Below are 18,492 nucleotides of genomic sequence, written 5' to 3'. Positions count from 1 at the left end.
AGATCACAACGCGCTACCAACCTTTCCTAATCCGGCGGGATAACATTCCGAGACAACAAAAACTGGCGAGTCCACACATTCTCTCCCCAACTTTTCACGGTCCAGATTCCACAAAAACTGTCTGTGCTTTCTTTTTAGTGTTTTTCCACAATCCAAACATTGGATGAGAAATATCAGAGACTGTTGGGAATATAAATGAAATGAAACACAGAACGGAAGCTTGTTTTTCGTCTTTTTCCTCGTCTTGTTTTAGTACTGTTTCTCTCGTCATGGGTCGTGGTCCTCGGCTTCTGTCTCTCACATCTTCTTTCTCAATCAGCTTCTGCTTCTTTGCTTTCCTGCAAGACGCGGTTTTCTTAGTCGTCGTTAATGGGAATAATAATCCCAACCTAATGTCATGGACACCCATCGACCACGATCTCTACCATTCCAGGTGATTCCTAATGAAACCCTGTTTTTGTCTTTCTTTTCTTGCTTGGATAGGTTCTATATTTCAAAATATCTGTTTGTGTTCTTCGTTTCTTGAGAAGTTACAGGGTAAAAAAAAAGACCGGACTTTGTTGAATTGGTTGTTGGATTTGATCAAACTTATATATTTTTGTTTTAATCCTGGAAATGTGTAGTTAAGTTCCCATGGTTTTACATGTCAAGATTGTCTACTTTTTTTGTTGAATTTGTAAATTTTAGTCTGGATCTCAGTTATTAACTACTCCATTTGGCTGTTGAGAATTGTTGGAAACTGAAACCTTCGATGCGTGGACTTTTCGTTTTCCATATATTTCCAAGATGGATAATGAGATGAAATGAGGATTCTGTGAATAATAGTGAAATGATTTGTGAATAGTAGTGAAATGACTTGAATTAAGATGTTATTTTAGATTTTGGGAAATGAGAGAGAAGAAATTGAATAAAAATATTATAAAGTTAAAAATTTGTTTGAATATTATTTTTGTTTTGAAATTTAAAAAAGTTTTATTATTTTTTGTATTTTGTTTGAAAGTTTGGAAAAATTGTAATGATTAGGTAATGATTAGCTGAAAAAGTTGAAGATTTGAAATTAAAAAGTGTTTTATGTTTGAGTAATGTTTGGGAAGTAAATTATGAGAAGTTTTGAAATGAGATGAGATGAGATGTTCTCAACTTATCTCACTTCCCAAACATGGCAGTTGACCTAATCGAGTATATGTTCCCAAAAGATGCAAAAATCAACGATGTGTGTTAGGAACTGACCACCTGCTTGTCTATTCTTATCTGGTTTATCCATATACGATGGTTATCTTTCTTCGGCTTAAACTTTTGGGATAATGCCTAACCCAAAAATTATGATTAAACTTTCGGCTTCGACGTTTGTAGTAGCAATTTGATGGAGCAGATAAAGGCTTTGGTCCAGCGTCACCCGGGCAAACTCAATGTAGGTTGTCTGTGATTCACCTGAAGTAGCCATTATGCTTGATCTTCATTTTCTGATTGGTTATGTCTTTGACAGATTGAAACAGTTAAATCTAGAAATAAAGGCTATCAGGCTGAGATCTCAGTAGTTACATATTGCCGGGAAGGGAGAGAGAGTGATGATGGGTCAAAGTTTCGGATTCTTATTGTAAGTTTTCTGTTCAAGTAGTGGAGCCTTTTAACAATTTTTTTTATGTAGCTAAGCAGTTGCTTGTTTGGCCTTTATTTTGTCCAGTTTCTAAGGGTATAGTACGATCTTAGAAACAAATAACAATGTACTTTGGAAATCTTGTAGTGGATACTGGATAGATTATCACAGATTTGTGATTTCTGGTGTTTTGACAGATAATTCCTTGTCTTCCAGAGTTTTGGCCAGCATGGAAGGGAACTCATTACATCTGAACTTGCTTTTCGGATTTTGTCAATATTAAGTGAAGAACAGTTTCTACCCAACATGAGCCCAGCTTCACTAAATAGTATCCTTGACAAGCTTGTCATAAAGGTAGCACCTATTAAATTTCTAGAACAGTTTGTTGTAGCTGCATTTTGCTTCTACTGAGTAAAACAGATTGTTTTATGTGTTGGGTTTTGATTCATCAAATGTTTAAGTTACTAATTTATGAACAAAGATTGCCTATATGCAAGCTTACCAAGTGAACTGTTGTGGCAGTCAAACCCACCGAGTGAACTGGATAGCTCTCAGTGCTCATGTCAGTAGACAAGTCTCAAAGTAGATTACTAGAGATAATATATCCTCTCATGGTTCTTATGTTTATATATTTAAATCTTAAATACTAGATTGTTCATTGATAATTAGTTGATCATTATGTACTTTATGTTAATTTCTTTGAACGATATCTCAACTTTAATCTAGATTCAGTAGAACTGAAATCCCTGGGCAGCTCTGTTACAGCATTGTTGCAGTTATAAAAGGATGTATGTTTTGTATGGAAAAGATTTAAATTGCCATATATGTGACCGACATGTTTTATAGCGAATAAATTTAAATTGTCAGGTGAATAATGCTACTATGCCGCCTAATTTTGTCCTCTCATTTTGACCGCTCATGCATTTAATTTTTTAATTTTTTTTCTTTTACTTACTGATTAAGGAAGTGTCTGTTAGTAAATTGGTGTATTTTTTTAAAAAATATTTAAATATGTTAAAAAAATGTAAAGAAAAAAAGAAGAAAAAAATAAAAAGTAAAATTTGTATTAGTGTGCACGCCCAGCTGTCAAAGCTAGGCGGCACACTAGCACTACTCTTGTCAAATATGCCATCTAATTTCTTTGCCATTTTTAGGGAACTGCTATGAGGAATCTTGGTATTAATGAAGTCTTAATTTAGAGCTTAACTCCTCCTTATTTTCTCTCCGTACACTCCCTGCTTTTTTGAGAATTGGCTTTGAAGATGGTCTCCATGGATTTTTTATTGAGATCCAGATGATCTTTTTTTAGTTTTTACATATAAGGATGGGGTTTAGAAAGGTAGTTCTCATAGAATCAAAGTTGTTTGAGATAGTGCATGCAGGAAGTAGAGCATTACGTATCATTGAGAGGGGAAGGAAGGTGACTAAAGGGTTGGTAATCAGTTTCACCACTGCGAGATGGGTTGTGCAGTCTCTTGAAGGTTGTGGTCAAGCTAATGCCAAGAAGGATTACATTAAAAAGGTGGCTAAAGAGTTGGTAATCAGTTTCACCCTATGAGATGGGTTGTGCAGTCTCTTGAAGGTTGCGGTCAAGCTGATGCCAAGAAGGATTACATTAAAACTTTTAGTTATGGCAGCAGTGCATATATTGCTCAGAGATCCTCTAATGCTTTCGATAGACATTTGGCCATTGTTGAATATAGAGGTGGTGGCAGGAGAAGCATCATCAGTGTCCCAGAAGATGTTGGAGGTCTAGGATGGAGAAGGCTGGGTTTGGAGATTCGTGAGATGAGTGATGGTGGGGTGAAAACTGCAGGGGAGAAGTATGGGAGGGAGGTTCCCAACCATCTTCCTGTACAGAACAATACCTCTGCCAAGACCTATGCTGAGGCTGTAGTTGGAGTTGTTCCAACCATGAGAGGAGCTGCCAGTAGTCCAGATTTTGAATTGAAGAGCAATGATGGAATTTTGAAGGAGAAGGGCAGAGTGGAAAGCCATGGCAGAGATGTTTACACAAGAAGGGATGAAGGCTCTCTGATCAAGGGGAGAGTAGCTGAGAAGATTTCCTTAATTAGAATAAAGGAGGAACTGATAGCTGAGAGAGAGAGGCTCATGAGGTTAATTGACAGTATTGATGTAGATCTGGGCATGGATCAGGGGCTTGAAATAGCAAGTGGAGCCCCTGAGGCTTTGAGCACACAAGTGACTGGGTCTAAGACCTTGGGCCCGTAGAAGGTCACAGGGGGAGTTGGTGTATCAGGCAAGAACTGGGCCGGTCAGCATGCAGGCCCATCTACGAATGAGGTTGGCTCGAGAAGAAGGCTTGGAGACGGCAGGCCTGGAAAGGGAGGGCTCGAGAAGCAGACCTGGAGATGGAGGGCCAAGCTTTCAGGCCCATCAACGTAAGAGGCTGGGTCTTCGTCCGGCGCTTCTCTATCGGCGACTGACACCCACCGGACAGGGCCACCCTAGACTTGGTCGACGGGGGCAGGCGAACAGGTGGTTGGTCTCCCGGACGAGGGGGGAGTTACGGTGGCGTCGTCGTTAGGCATTAGGGAAACTGGGCTGGCTTTCAAGGCAGAAAAGGCTAGCGACTCTGGTCCAACAGTCATGGAAGCACCACAAACTGTACCAACGGCTGAAATGACGGCCCTCTCAAGATCAAAAATGGACCCTACAACGGTGAGGGGTGGTGAGGTTGACACGGAGACAACGGGAAGCCCTTTGGCTTTGATTCCTTTTGATTCGTTTGGGTTTGAGGGAGAGTTTGATAATGTGGGGACGGCAGGCACAGTCTCCTTGGCGTGTGAAGATGTGTGTTGCTGGGAAGACCCACTCCCACTGGTATCCCTGCATCCGTTGAAGAACAGCAACCACCAGGCTTCAAACTGGGTCCTCAACAAGGCAAAGGAGATGCAATTCAGTATGGGGATTTTATGCGATGGTTTTGAGGACCATCTCATTGCCCTCTTTGCAGCTATAGAAGCTAGAAAGAACAGTTTGGGATCACCCAGGAAGCTCGCATCAGCTAAGAAGGGAGCAAGAGAACTCCATAGACTTGACTAAACAGTAAATGATGGAGCAAGTGGAAAGAGCTCTAACCGGGGAAGAGTGAGGGGAAGGGCAAAGGATGTGGTTTTATGAAACCAAAGATTGTTTCTTGGAACGTAAGGGAGCTGAATGAGAAAGATAAACGCTTTATAGTTAGAAATCAGCTTTGTAAATGGAAGGTGGACGTTGTATCTTTACAAGAAACAAAACTTGTAATTATTTCTCTGCGTATCATTAGAAGTTTGTGGGGTTGTAGTCAAGTGGGATGGCATTATTTACCGTCCATTGGAGCAATCGGGGGAATACTAGTAATGTGGGACAGGAGAGTGGTGGAGAAAATGGAGGATTTTCTGGGAGATTATGTGGCGGCATGCGCATTTAAGAATGTCATAGATGGGTATCGGTGGGCGTTCACCGGAGTTTATCGGCCTAACCTTGATCAGTCCAGAAGTTTACTTTGGGATGAGTTGGCCGGTATTGGCAGTGTATGGGACCTTCCTCAGTGTATCGGTGGTGACTTCAACGTCACTCGTTTTCCGAGTGAGAGATCGGGTGGTTTGGGTTTCAACCCACCTATGATAGACTTCTCTAGCTTCATCTTTGAACAAAATTTACAGAATCTTCCTCTTGCAGGTGGCTCTTTCACTTGGTCTAGCAACCGAGATCTTCCATCTTGGTCAAGGCTTGACAGATTTCTAATTTCACCGGATTGGGAGGCTCATTATCCGGACCTCATTCAGAAGAGATTACCTAGGTTATGTTTGGACCACTTTCCCATCCTGTTGAACTGCGGAGGCATTCGAAGAGGTCCAAGATACTTCAAATTTGAGAACATGTGGTTGAAGTCTGAAGGTTTTTTGGACAGAATACGTCAATGTGGTCATCATACCATTTTCATGGCAATTCTAGTTATATTTTGGCCTGTAAATTAAAGTCTTTGAAAAATGACTTGAATGAGTGAATTTCACAAGAGTTTGGTAATGTGGAAAGCCAAAAAATTGTTCTCTTGGAGGAGCTGAAGGGTTTGGAGAATGTGGAAGAGGAGAGGGTACTATTTGGAACTGAGCGGGCACGCAAAACTCAATTGACTGTGGACATTGAACGGGTCTCTCTTTTGGAAGAAATATCTTGGCAACAAAAATCACTTGCTTTATGGTTGAAGAAAGGGGATAGATGCAACAAGTTTTTCCACCAGGTGGCCAATTCACATAGGCGGAACAATGCTATAGAAACTTTGATGATAGACAAGGCGGCCTCATCCAACCAAACCAAGATCTCAGATTACGTTGTCAATTACTATGATAAGTTGTTTTCTGAACAGTTTTCATGGAGGCTGAGACTTGATGGGCTGGCTTTTGATGTTCTTGATCTGCAGGCTTTGGAACAACTTGAAAGGCCATTTGAGGAGGTAGAGGTCAGATTGGTAGTTAAAGGTATGGCGGGCAACAAAGCCCCAAGTCCTGATGGCTTTACCATTGCCTTTTTTCAAACTTGTTGGGATGTACTTAAAGAAGATATCATGGGGGTGTTCCATGAGTTTCATGGATGTGGGGGGTTCGAGAAAAGTCTCAGTGCAACCTTTTTAGCACTCATCCCTAAAACGACCGGCACAGTAAAGGTAAAAGATTTTCGTCTCATTAGCCTGGTGAGTGGGTTATACAAAATTTTATCTGAAGTATTGGCGAACAGGTTGAGCAAGGTGATGGAAAGTTTGATTTCGAAGCCTCAAAATGCCTTTGTTAAAGGTAGGTAAATCCTTAACTCAGTACGTATTGCTAATGAATGCCTGAAGAGCCGTATTAAGTCAGGAGCGCCGAGACTACTATGCAAGTTGGACATGCAGAAAGCTTATGATCACGTCAATTGGGGATTCTTACTTTATATACTTGAGAGATGTGGCTTTTTAAATGCCGTACTTGGATCCATTACTGTATCTCTACTACTTGTTTTTCTATATTGGTGAATGGCACGTCAAAATGCTTTTTCAAAAGCTCCCGAAGATTGCGACAAGGGGATCCCCTTTCTCCACTTCTCTTTGTTTTTGTGATGGAAGCTTTTAATAAGATGATTGCAGGGGCAGTGGCGGGTGGTTTCTTATCAGGATTCTCAGTTGGTGAGGCAGCCTCAGGTTCGCTCAACATCTCGCATCTATTGTTTGCTGATGATACTCTAATCTTTTGTGATGCCAGACATGAGCAAATTCGAGCTTTGAGGGCTCTTTTATCATGCTTCGAGGCCGTGTCAGGGTTGAAGGTGACTTTGGTCAAATCTGAGATAGTGTCAATGGGGCTTGTACCCAATGTGGAGAGCTTGGCGTCCATCTTGGATTGCAAGATATCTCAGCTACCCATGAAATATCTTGATCTTTCGTTGGACGCGACTTTTAAATCAAAATCCATGTGGGATGATGTGCTAGAAAAAATGGAAAGGAAATTAGCTGGTTGGAAGCGGATGAACTTATCCAAAAGGGGTTGGGTGACTTTCATCAAGAGCACTCTTTCTAACTTACCAACGTACTTCCTCTCATTATTCCCGCCAAGGTGGCTCATCGCATGGAGAAACTTCAACGTGATTTCCTTTGGGGAGGGATAAAGGATGAGTTTAAATTTCACTTGGTGAAATGGGCCACAATTTGTTCTCCCATCAAAGAAGGAGGCTTGGGTATTCGGAATTTTAAATCTTTGAATAACGTTTTGCTAGGCAAATGGTTATGGAGATATCACAATGAACAGGAGGCCTTGTGGTGAACCGTCATTGCTTTGAAGCACGGTGAATCATGGGGAGGTTGGTGTTCCAATAAGGTAAGTAGGCCTCATGGAATTGGGCTTTGGAAACATATTAGAAGAGGTTGGGACACATATGCAACACATACTGGTTTCCAAGTTGGAAATGGAGTGAAGTTAAAATTTTGGCATAATTTATGGTGCGGTGATCGGGCACTCAAGGAAGTTTTTCCTCGAGTTTATGGCTTAGCAAGAAGAAAAGAGGCATCAATAGCTGATTTAGTTTTCATCTCCAATGGCCTTCCACAATGGAACATTTCTTTTCTTAGAGATGCACAAGACCGAGAAATGGATGAATTTTCGGTGTTCTTTGACCAGGTGTACTCCACTCGTGTGTCGGGGGGGGTAGGTGAAGACACGATTTATTGGCGCCCTTCCAAGAAGGGAGTTTTCACAGCCCGTTCTTTCTACCATTCTTTGACCATGCACACCTCAGCCCATTCTTTCCCATGGAAGAGCATCTGGAGGACAAAGACACCTCTAAAGGCAGCCTTTTTTGTTTGGACAGCCTCTTTGAGGAAGATTCTTACTATAGACAACCTGAAGAAATGTGAAATCATAGTTATGGACTAGTGTTATATTGTGCAAGAAGTGGGGCGAGTCCACTGACCATCTCTTACTACATTGTGAGATTGTCAGGATCTCGTGGCATGAAGTTTTTGCTCGATTGGGTTTAGTTTGGGTGATGTCGGAAAGGGTATGTGACTTTCTAGCCTCATGGAGAGGTATTCAGGGCAACCCTCAAATTGCATCCATATGGAAAATGATACATATATGTCTAGGGTGGTGCATTTGGAGGGAGCAGAATGCAAGAAGCTTTGAAGATCAAGAGCAATCGATGGAAGAGCTTAGAAATTTGTTTTTCAATACTTTGCTTCATTGGTCGATTGTAATTGATTTCCATGACATGTCTTTTCATGAATTCCTTGTATCTCTAATCTAGCTCGCATAGGCGTTGCTCTTGTATATGTCCCATATACTTGGGCATTTTGCCTCCTTTTGATTAATAAAATTTTGTTTACCGATCAAAAAAAAAGGAATCTTGGTATTTTTGTGATGCTGATATCTTATGATCTGCCAGGTGGTGCCAATGGAAAATTTGAATGGCCGCAAACTTGTTGAAGCCGGAGATCTTTGTGAGCGGAGGAATGGTCATGCACTTGAATTTTTCTTTATTAAAAAATTAGATGACCACTTGGGTGGTGTTGAAATGCTTTTGTTTGAAATTTTGTTGCAGGGAGAGGAGTTGATCTCAACCGAAATTGGAGTGTAGATTGGGGCAAGAAGGAAAAGGTACATCCCTATTATTTTGACACTTTAATCATGCTATATATAAGTTATGCTGGGTACCGCTTATTGCATTGTATGTTTGCATACATCTTTTAAACTTGTTGGTGATGACGCATTAATTTGATAATTATGCTCAGATTTGCCCTGTTTAGAATTGATTTACAGAACACTTTACCCAGTTGGATGTGGCTTTAGGTCTAATCATTTATACATCTGCATCTTCTGTGCACTCACGCGCGTGCAACACCTTACTATTAAACTGTCCTATTCAGTTTTTTTTATTCTGATAGTCTTTCTTATTTTTGTTGGTCTCCAATTTCAGGATTATGATCCGTACGAGGAAAATCCTGGAACTGCTCCTTTTAGTGAGCCTGAAACTCAAATTATGCGGAAACTTGCCGTGTCTTTTGATCCACATGTATGGGTTAATGTGCACTCTGGAATGGAGGTAATATTTTTGGCTGTTGTCGACTGCTCAGGTCATTTGCCTTCTAAACTCTCGTGCTAATCTATCTTTTTCTTAAGTTTTTATGTATTATTTTAATATATCATCAGTCACACTTATTAATAAAGATACTTTTACCTATAATATATATATATATATATATATATATATATATATAGGAAAATGCTATTTGAACTGAGAAAAGTTGCTAATAAAAGTGACCGATTGAATTTTTTATTTTTTTATTTTTATTTTTTACTTGAGGATTAAGGAAGTGAGTATTAGTGAATTGGTATTTTTTTTATTTTTTAAAAATGTTTAAAGATATATAAAAAATTATTGAAATAAAAAGGAAAAAAATATAAAAAGTGCATTTTGTCAAATTTCATCGGTTCATCATCAGTCTCAGTATCATCAGTCTACCCAAGTTTCTTATTTAGAAGTGCAGGATCTACACTCAAATGGGTCAGAAACTATTTATAGGTTAACTTTGTCGTTGATTTTGTCATTTGGTTGACCGATGCCATCTTTCAAAGAAAAGAGGTTATGTTTTGTACTTTAATTTGGAATCAAGGATTTTTTTTCTTTAATGGCTCATAAAAAACTCAAGTTAGCCAAGGAACGGTTTGTTTGGCCTTGTTATTATCCTGGAGAAGCCAAATTGTGTGTATGATACTGGCTTCATGTGCAAGGGTTGTCAATAAATTTTTTGTCCTTTTTAATTAGCCATTGTGGTTGTTCTTTATGTGAATCACGACTAAAAGTTGGTTGAGATTGAAATCAGCTTGGTTAGGATGAGAGTGGCCTTTTATAGGCTTGTTAACTAGATCACGCTTGGTCAAGTTTACCTGGGCAGGGTCAAATAGGGCTAGTTGTAATTGGGCTGATTGTGGTATTGTTTCATGCTTGATTTAAGTTTTACAAAGCTGGGTTCAAACTAATGATTAACTGCTTGACTTGTCCCCTGCTCAGCTTCGTGATACTCTCACCCATAGTCTTTTTAGCCTGATACAGTTTTAACCCAGATAGGGGTGATTTGGTTTTCCTAATGCTTCTTTCAGGTATTGCATGTTTTGAGATATGTTAAAAATTTATTTAGGAAAGACAAAGTGCTAATTATCTTTCCATTGGTTGACTTTATGATTACCTGATATGGCGGAAAAATCCCTGTGCCTTTAAAATCAACGATTACTTGGATGAAAGAGTTCCTCTGCATTTGTGCCTATTTACCGTCGTGCTTGTTTAATGCAGTCAGTGGAAATGCGGATTTTCAGTTCTTTTTACAGGGGAACCCAACACACTCCTGAGTTTCTGTAAATTTAAATGCAATGGTTACAGTGTCATGGAATTGTTTTCTTATTCCTTCTCAATTACCTTGTGTTCTGCTCATGATATACTTCGCATATGACAGATTTCATAAGTTGCTTGTTCATGCAGGCTCTCTTTATGCCATATGACCATAAAAACACTACACCTTATGGACTTCCTACACATCAGATGAAGTTGTTGCTTGAAGAGGTGAACCATCTTCATTGCCAAAAGCATTGCGTGATTGGATCTGGTGGAGGCTCTGTAGGGTTAGTATTTCCTACAGTTCGAAACGATGATCATCACAAAAACATTCCATCAGTTAGTGAAGAATTAATGCACATATATAGCGAATTAAGAATCTGGCTATGAGGATGGTAGAATCAATTTATCTTCCATTCTTACATGAGAGTCAAAATGCATGGCCTTGATGCAAAATAGTGCTGATATTCAGCAGGTTTAGAGGAGCCAGAGAGTGTTACAAATTTTACCTCTCCATCACACTTTCCACTAGTTTATTGTTTGCTTAAATTGAGGTATCTGCCACATTATACATGATAGTGCTCCTCTTCGTCAGTTCTAAAGGGCCTGTTAGGAAGATGGAAAGTCTACCATGTTTCAACTTGTTATTACATCTTTCAACAAGTTTGAACTTGCTTTAATTTTAGGTATTTGGCACATGGGACCGCAACGGATTTCATGTACGACGTTGTAAAGGTGCCCATGGCTTTTACATTTGAGGTTTGTGAAATCAGATCCCTCATTCTGTAATTGCTTACAGCAATTTTGACCCTTTCACATCTTTATCTGGTTGCATTGACTGACAGATATATGGAAACAGAGCTGCCTCATCTAACGACTGCTTCAAAATGTTCAATCCCACCGACCTCACTACATTCAATGTATGTTAGAACGGATTGCTCCATGTCTTTCGTTGCTTTTGATTATGAACTTCTTAATTTCTCCCCGTAATATTTTTCCTTTTCACGTTTGCTGGACATAAGTATCAATTTTTTGAGGAAATATACAGTTGATTAAGAACAAGATTAATAGGTTCGTATTTCTGTAACTATATCTTCTTTCGGGTTTCAGAGAGTTCTCAACGACTGGTCTGCAGCTTTTTTCACTATATTCAAAGTGGGACCACGGCTACTAGGTGAAGTCGGTTCAAAGGTACTGCCTGGATCGAACTTGGCCAAGTGGGTATCCATCGATGACTATCTCGATGGTTACTTGATGGAGAGGAGTAGCAGATATGGAAAGAAGATGGAAGTGCTTGAGCTTGGGATCCAAGAGATTAGAACGTATTTCAGGCTCTTTTTATTATCCTCAGTATTATTAATGTTCATGTTCTGTGCCAGAATTTCAAAAAGCAAGTCCAATAGACAAGTTATTGCTAGCATTCCCATCTGATAAATATATATATAAATATATATATATTTTCTTTTCACCCTGGTGAAAGGCACGCAGTGTTGTATTTACTAGAGTCTATAGACAAAATAAATATTCTTTTACCCCTTCTGTCATGAGGCTGTGGTAAATGCTGATTATGACTCGAATCTTATATGGTTGACCCAGAAGTCTGATTTTCTAGTTTATAATGAGAAACTGGAGGAAAAAAAATTATGACCGTTGAATTGAATTGATAAGATTTATGCCATTATTTTTGTTCGTGCCTTTACACAACAAAAACAAAATAGAAAACTAGTCTGGAAGACTTTTCTATCATTCCTCTCTCTATTATCTGCCACAAGCATAGTTCAACACTATATTCGGCACACAGGTAAATGTATTATCTGATGCTTCTGAGGAATGGTATGTATCTTCACGTATTTGGGTGTGCTTTGATGCCAGGCTTTGGTCCGCATTTGCATTCCTACTCATTTGCCCCATACCTTAAATCTCTTTCTGGCAACGACCGTTGCATGAATCAATATAGCCTGCAAAACCATTTGAACCAACAAAAAGAACCAACTTGGTATGGGAGAGAATGGTGTATTTGAACACGACTTGAAACATTTCGCATCATAGTATAGCATGCATTATAAAGATGATAACAACACTGCAGGATTAAAAATTAAAACATAACATCATGATTTCCTCAATAACACTGGAACTTTCTGCATACCACAGTACGTATTGTTGAAATATCAGGTTGAAGACTGACAACTAACCTCAAATAGATAACTAATGGAACAAACACGATAGCCCTGTACATTTCTTTGGCTGTGTGGCCCCCATATACTATGATTTCAATGTCTGCTTCATATATCTAAGAGCGGACCGTAACATTGCTCTGGCTTTCCTATCTGGCGTGCACCCAGACAAAATCATTTCCTCGTACACAGAAGGAACCTGATATGTGAATAAATAACTTAGTACATAGAAAAGCAAAAAAGCATATATACAATGTCAAATCTCCTTTATCTTGAAGTTCTCAGCCTGGTAATTCTATGAGGCTTTGCAAGACCAAAGTAAATCATACCGAATGGAATTAGAATGCAGTAATGTGTATCATACCTAAGACATTCTTTTAATACAGTACATCTAACCTAATTAATATATATATCAAATGTTAATAGGACATTTGGTCAAAATTGGGGCTTGGTAAAAATACTAAAAACCCTAATAATAAGATGGTGGCTGCCTGCATATTGTTTGTTGGAAAAAATATTACACTGAAGTCCTACATGTTGCTTACAGAGGAACAGTTCTTGGCTCTATAATCTTTTCCCATGTACAAAAATAACTTTTACATTATCATTTTCTAACCTTTCATGTGCAGTAGTCAATCCCTACCCCAATAACTAAGCTAGAAATACTAAACAGACAAAGGAAAAACTGTGCGGGACTGCCTCACTGCCACAAGTAAAGGCAGGAGGCACCCAAATCTAACTTGCCAACACATGAAAAATACAGAGGACCATTTGTCATAAAAGTCGGCCAGGGTTCCTCTTTTATGCTTTTAAACACTATAATCAATCTATACCTTATGAAATTTATCAACACGAATCAGAGCTTTCATAAGCGTAGTATAGGTCACCACATCTGGTTTCAAGTCCTGCAAGGAGATTCCAAAGGACGTACAGTAAGATGGTAAAACCAGTAAAACTTCAAAATATATGTCGGGTAAAAGCAATAGATCGGTAACATACATTTTCTTTCATGTACTGCAACACAGCAAAGGCTTCAACATCCCTTCTATCCTCACCAAATGCATTTATTAATGAATTGAGAGCTAAAAGACTAGGCTTCAGGCCATCTGCTCTCATGACCCTAAATGCTTTTATTGCTTCCTCAGACAAACCCTGTCAAAAATTGAAACCAAAGATTATCAAACGCATCCTCAAGAAACAATCACATTTACAATTTTTTTTTTTTTATATAAGCAATCATCACATTTGCAATCAGATGATACAAAAACAAAAATGAACATATTCTTTCAGAGACATAAGACTTGTTGCTCCAAATACAAGCACAGATTTATTTGGCAAGGAAGGGATTCTCTTGTATGGGAGTTTCTTCTCATTTCAATGAATTATGCCAAAACTGTTGCCTTGAAGCTTCTGTGATATTGTACGTTGTCAAGTAACATCCCACATATACCACTGGTTACATTGAGCCAAAACCAAAGTGAGGATAACTTTTTCCAGAGGGTAAGGAACATGATCAATAATGAATATTCATGAGATCCAAAAGGTACACAGCCACAAGAAACTTAGGTTCTACTAATTATGACTCTGGAAAAATATGACAATAAAAGTATAATTAAGCCATCCCATGGTTTAATTTACATAATAATCTAATGCATAATGTGCCAATGATCACCTGAAATGATAGGCAATCTTGGCTCCATAAATAGGAGTGGTGTCGAGCACCAGGTAGAAACTTTTTTAGAAGAGAATAGAACAGATAAGGAGGAACAAAAAACCAAAAAATCAAGCACAAGGATAACTTTTCTCCATATATTACAGCATCTTGCTAATTACATTACATTCGTTTTGTTTCAAAACTACAGATTAGTATAAATGTAAAGTTTCTCCGGAGCATCTGCTTATAGAAAACCTATTCACGGCCCGGTTTGGATATAAAAAAGGACTCCAATTCATCTCATCTAATCATTACAACTTTTTCAAATTCTCACACAAAATATAATAAACAAACAATTAAATTTTTTCAAATCTCGAAATAATAATAATATTAAAAAATAATATTTTAATAATATTTTATTCAACTTTCATCTCAACTCATTATACAACCGTCCCCTAAAAGCAAATTGGTTGAGGCCTTTTGAGGATGAATGTACAATAAAATTGCAAATAGATATAAAGGCAACAACATACGTACCCTTTGCGCATAGGCATTAATCAAGGCATTGTACATTGTCGAGGATGGTCTTAATCCCGCAGACTTCATGCCCTCCAAGCACTCTATCGCATCCTCGAACCTCCCCGACTGTCCATAAATATCAACCAGAGTGGTGTAAGTCACCACATTTGGCAGCAACCCTTGACTCTGCATCTTCCCTAACAAGCTCTTCACATCCTCCCACCTCTCCTGCTCCCCAATACAATTAATCATGATATTATACGTCGTAGCACACGGCGAGTATCCTTTCTCCTGCATTTCTTCAAACAACTCCTCTGCCCTACCATGCCGCCCCGCCTTACAATGACAATCAATCAGCGTGTTCCATGTAACCGTGTCGGGCTCAATTCCCTCAGATAGCATCCGATCGAAGGTGGCCACAGCATGATCAAGACAATTGTACTTGCCAAAAGTATCAATCATCACATTGTAAAAATGCCTATCCGGCGTTACTCCACTGCTCTTCATTTCCTTCAAAACCTGAAAGGATCTCTGCCATTCTCCTCTGTCCCTATAACTCGCTAAAATCCTACTAAACACGTACGAATTAGGTTGTACATTGCAAGCCTCCATTTCTTTCAAGACGATCCTCGCGCTTTCCCACCGGCCTGCATTTGCATATGCATCGATAAGAAGACTGTAAGTATGCTCGTCCGGCAAAACTCCTGTCTTCTCCATCTCCGATACGATCGACTCGGCGTCTTTCAAGGAACCGGCTTTCACATACGCTTTGAGAAGCGCGTTGTAAGCCCTAGTCCTTGGCTTCAATCCGGAGTCCCTTATTTCTTCGAAAATGGCCTCGGCCTCCACGGTGAGACCCGAATTTCCCAAGGCGGATATAAGCGCAACGAGAGTTGCCGTTTTAGCGCTCAACCCGCTGGCCTGAGCCTTGGCTAGGAAATGCATGGCACGCGCAGAGTCACCGGCGTTCGCAAAACCGACGATAATGTCATTCAGAAGCTGGCAATCGAGCTCGATCCTATCGCATTCGATCTCGGAGTAAAGCTTCTGCAAAATCGGGGAGCCGGCTTTGTTAGTGCGCGTAAGGGACTGAATAATCAAGCTGTAATTGACGAAGTCGGGTGGGAAACCGTCTTGGCGCATTCGAGACATGAGATTGAGCGCCTTTTCGAGGTCGTCGTTGCGAGCACAAGCGCCTATTAGGGCGTTGTAGGTTAACGGGGTTAGGGATTGTCTCTGGGAAAGCAAGAAGGCCTCGTAGAGCTTCTCGGAGCGCCCAAGCGCGTGGATGAGAATTGAGTAGAGCAATTCGTAGGAGAAGCAGAGGTTGTGTTTCTGGAGCCATGAAACGACGGCGTATGCCAGTCCAATGGAGGAGGAGGAGGAGGAACAGAGGGATTTTAGGAATGAGTGCCAGACCGGGGCCGGCACGGCCCGGTACGACTCGGCGAGATGGAACTCGGTCGGGTCAAGTGAAATCGGAGGATCCGGACCCGAACTGCCGGTGGTATCGGGAGAGTTAGAAAGGAAGTCAAGGAGGGGAGTGAAGTCGTACCGGCGATTGTTGATGTCGTTTTCGTCGTCGCCTTCATCAAGTTGTCTGGACGAGGAAACAGAGAAAGAGGATGCTTCGGTAACGATGGCTGTAACGGAAAGTGGAGGTTGGAATATATGGCGGTGGCGGTGGTGGCGGAACTGTGTTGTGAAAGTTAGCGGAACTGAAGGGAAACGATTTGGAAGGGGCGGTGGCAGAAGAAACATGTTGGCGAAGGGATAATCTTTTAACACAGAGAGAGAGAGAGAGAGAGAGAGAGGGGAGAGAGTGGAGGCTGCTCACTTCGGAGAGGAGCTTGAGATTATCAGTTATTTCGATATTTTTTCAGTTAGCGGCGGATGAGAAAAAATCTTATTTAGAGTCGGTCTAGAATCTTGACCGCTACGAAGATAATAGGTGGTGATGACGTAATAATTGCTCTTTTTAACTGGATTTTAAATATAAAATTTAAAAAAAAAAAAAATCATTCGATGGCCTTCCTGCACGCACGTATTTATGTTTTTCTTTATAAATTTTATAAAGTTCTGATTAAATTAAAGAGAATTGCTATATCAGTTTGTATTCGTAGCATACCTTATACGATGTTTTTTTTTTTTTAAATTCAATATATTGAGTGTGCTGTGTCTACAGATTGATATAAATAATTTTTTTAAATTAAAAACTAAATTAGGAAACATCGTTCAATAAAAAATTTAATGATACTATATAATGATTTAGAGTATGTAAAAATTTAATAATACTATATAATAGTCACACCATAAGAAGTAAATTTCTAATTTATGGGTGTTGATATATTTTAAGGTCGAATGTCAATACAGTGTTTAGATATTCATTCATTCATAGTTTAAATAATAATTAGCTTAATGCAATCTTACATATATTTATTAGTTTGATCGATATGATATTGAAGCCTAGCAACGTCATGAGTCCTTGTGGTGTGCTAGCATGGCCATAGCTTCTAATTTATCTAAACACGCCCACGCTTCTATTCCACCGGCAGATTTTTTCTAGAGGAAAAATATTTGCATCAGTCCACTATTCATCACACACTTAACACACTTAGTGTATTGAGGTTTAAAAAAAAAAAAAAAATTTGAATGCATGATGTGTGAAGTGTGTAGGTTGATGCATAGAATTACCTTTGTCTACATTACCAATTTGGATCTTAAACCAATGCTGCTCACCCACATCCGTTTTCCCCACCCAAAAATAACGTCATAAATGATAAATAATATTTAAATATTTAAACCGTTTTGAAAATATAAAAAAATAAAGAGATCTTTATAAAAAAATTAATTTTAAAATAATAAATTTTATTATTTTTTAAAAGAATCGAATATATATATAATATTTACACAATACATAATTATATCAAACATTATTTTTCCTAGAAAGTACCAAAGTTACACCAACCAATAAAATTACCAAGATCACTAATAAGATCCATCCCACTTGTAGTATACTAGACTACTTGCTGTGCCTCTTCCCTATACTCGCTAGTTAAAAATAAGCAAGCATCCCATGATTATTGGTCTACGCACGGTAAAAATAATAGGATATTGATGTGTTGGGCATTCATTGGTCGGTGTAAACTCCACATTTACACCATAATATCGGGTTCAAAGAGGAACTCATCAAGATCTTATAACAAAAATTCAGAATGGGACCCGATCGATGTGATTAAAAAGAAACCCTGCAGTTATTTGTTGATGAGTACAATGCTATACCATGTAGAATGTTTGTATTTTTTTTATGAGTAAGATAAACATTAAACTTAAGTGACTCCCATTTAAAACACTCCAAACAAAATAATACAAATACAAAGTTGAAAAAGAAGATAGAAATGACTATAGTGAAAACTATTTTAGAAGTGTCTTAATTTTTTGTAATTTGTCAAAATGAAAAAACTGCAAATGATACAAATTTTTATTTTGTTTTAAAAATATATTTGTTCATGCCTGCTGGTAATCATAATAATCATAATACGATAGATCATAAGGATGAGAAAAATTTCTTGTTAAAAAGAAATTTTTCTTCATTATTTCAAAGTGAGAACCTATTTAATGGTAACTTTATGAAATGCAATAATTGGAGATGCAAATAAAGAGGGTTGAGTTTGGAGAGATCAAAGGAT

At 38.8% G+C, this 18,492-nt stretch overlaps 3 protein-coding genes across 4 annotated transcripts; 2 read left to right on the top strand and 1 right to left on the bottom strand.

Annotated features, from left to right (window-relative positions):
• LOC109004297 (mast cell carboxypeptidase A) lies at positions 1-12,116 on the top strand. Of its 2 annotated transcripts, none has more exons than XM_018982814.2 (11): positions 1-433; positions 1,357-1,411; positions 1,487-1,597; positions 1,814-1,951; positions 8,513-8,582; positions 8,669-8,724; positions 9,044-9,169; positions 10,604-10,743; positions 11,143-11,215; positions 11,302-11,376; positions 11,567-12,116. In XM_018982814.2, the coding sequence occupies exons 1-11, from the start codon at positions 201-203 to the stop codon at positions 11,885-11,887; spliced, it is 1,398 nt and encodes a 465-aa protein (XP_018838359.1). In that variant the 5' UTR covers positions 1-200; the 3' UTR covers positions 11,888-12,116. The 2 variants fall into 2 exon arrangements, with proteins under 2 accessions (XP_018838359.1, XP_018838358.1); XM_018982813.2 differs by having other exon boundaries at positions 2-433; positions 1,354-1,411.
• LOC109004299 lies at positions 2,686-8,227 on the top strand. The gene is made up of 2 exons (XM_018982815.2): positions 2,686-3,078; positions 3,180-8,227. The coding sequence occupies exons 1-2, from the start codon at positions 2,922-2,924 to the stop codon at positions 3,827-3,829; spliced, it is 807 nt and encodes a 268-aa protein (XP_018838360.1). The 5' UTR covers positions 2,686-2,921; the 3' UTR covers positions 3,830-8,227.
• Positions 12,091-16,690, bottom strand: LOC109004296 (pentatricopeptide repeat-containing protein At5g42310, chloroplastic). Its single transcript, XM_018982812.2, has 5 exons — positions 14,822-16,690; positions 13,630-13,782; positions 13,464-13,535; positions 12,649-12,829; positions 12,091-12,414 (listed from the first exon to the last, which is right to left on the bottom strand). Exons 1-4 carry the CDS (start codon positions 16,562-16,564, stop codon positions 12,719-12,721), a joined length of 2,079 nt encoding a protein of 692 aa, XP_018838357.1. The 5' UTR covers positions 16,565-16,690; the 3' UTR covers positions 12,091-12,414; positions 12,649-12,718.
• Between the last annotated feature and the right edge of the window lie 1,802 nt (positions 16,691-18,492).

This window comes from Juglans regia, chromosome 8, assembly GCF_001411555.2.
Source record: "Juglans regia cultivar Chandler chromosome 8, Walnut 2.0, whole genome shotgun sequence".
NCBI lineage: Eukaryota > Viridiplantae > Streptophyta > Magnoliopsida > Fagales > Juglandaceae > Juglans > Juglans regia.
Note: the sequence above shows the minus strand (reverse complement) of the source record. Positions and strands in the feature narration are given on the sequence as shown.

Excerpts from the sequence above, each read along its gene's own strand:
- LOC109004299 (XM_018982815.2), top strand. The coding sequence starts at position 2,922 with ATGGGGTTTAGAAAGGTAGTTCTCATAGAATCAAAGTTGTTTGAGATA. Across the intron at positions 3,079-3,179 it reads GGTTGTGCAGTCTCTTGAAG|GTTGCGGTCAAGCTGATGCC; the intron begins GTTGTGGTCAAG and ends AGTCTCTTGAAG.
- LOC109004296 (XM_018982812.2), bottom strand. The coding sequence starts at position 16,564 with ATGTTTCTTCTGCCACCGCCCCTTCCAAATCGTTTCCCTTCAGTTCCG. Across the intron at positions 13,783-14,821 it reads TTAATGCCTATGCGCAAAGG|GGTTTGTCTGAGGAAGCAAT; the intron begins GTACGTATGTTG and ends AATTTTTGACAG. Across the intron at positions 13,536-13,629 it reads TGCAGTACATGAAAGAAAAT|GACTTGAAACCAGATGTGGT; the intron begins GTATGTTACCGA and ends ATCTCCTTGCAG.
- LOC109004297 (XM_018982813.2), top strand. The coding sequence starts at position 201 with ATGAAACACAGAACGGAAGCTTGTTTTTCGTCTTTTTCCTCGTCTTGT. Across the intron at positions 1,412-1,486 it reads GTCACCCGGGCAAACTCAAT|ATTGAAACAGTTAAATCTAG; the intron begins GTAGGTTGTCTG and ends TGTCTTTGACAG. Across the intron at positions 8,583-8,668 it reads TCTTTGTGAGCGGAGGAATG|GGAGAGGAGTTGATCTCAAC; the intron begins GTCATGCACTTG and ends ATTTTGTTGCAG.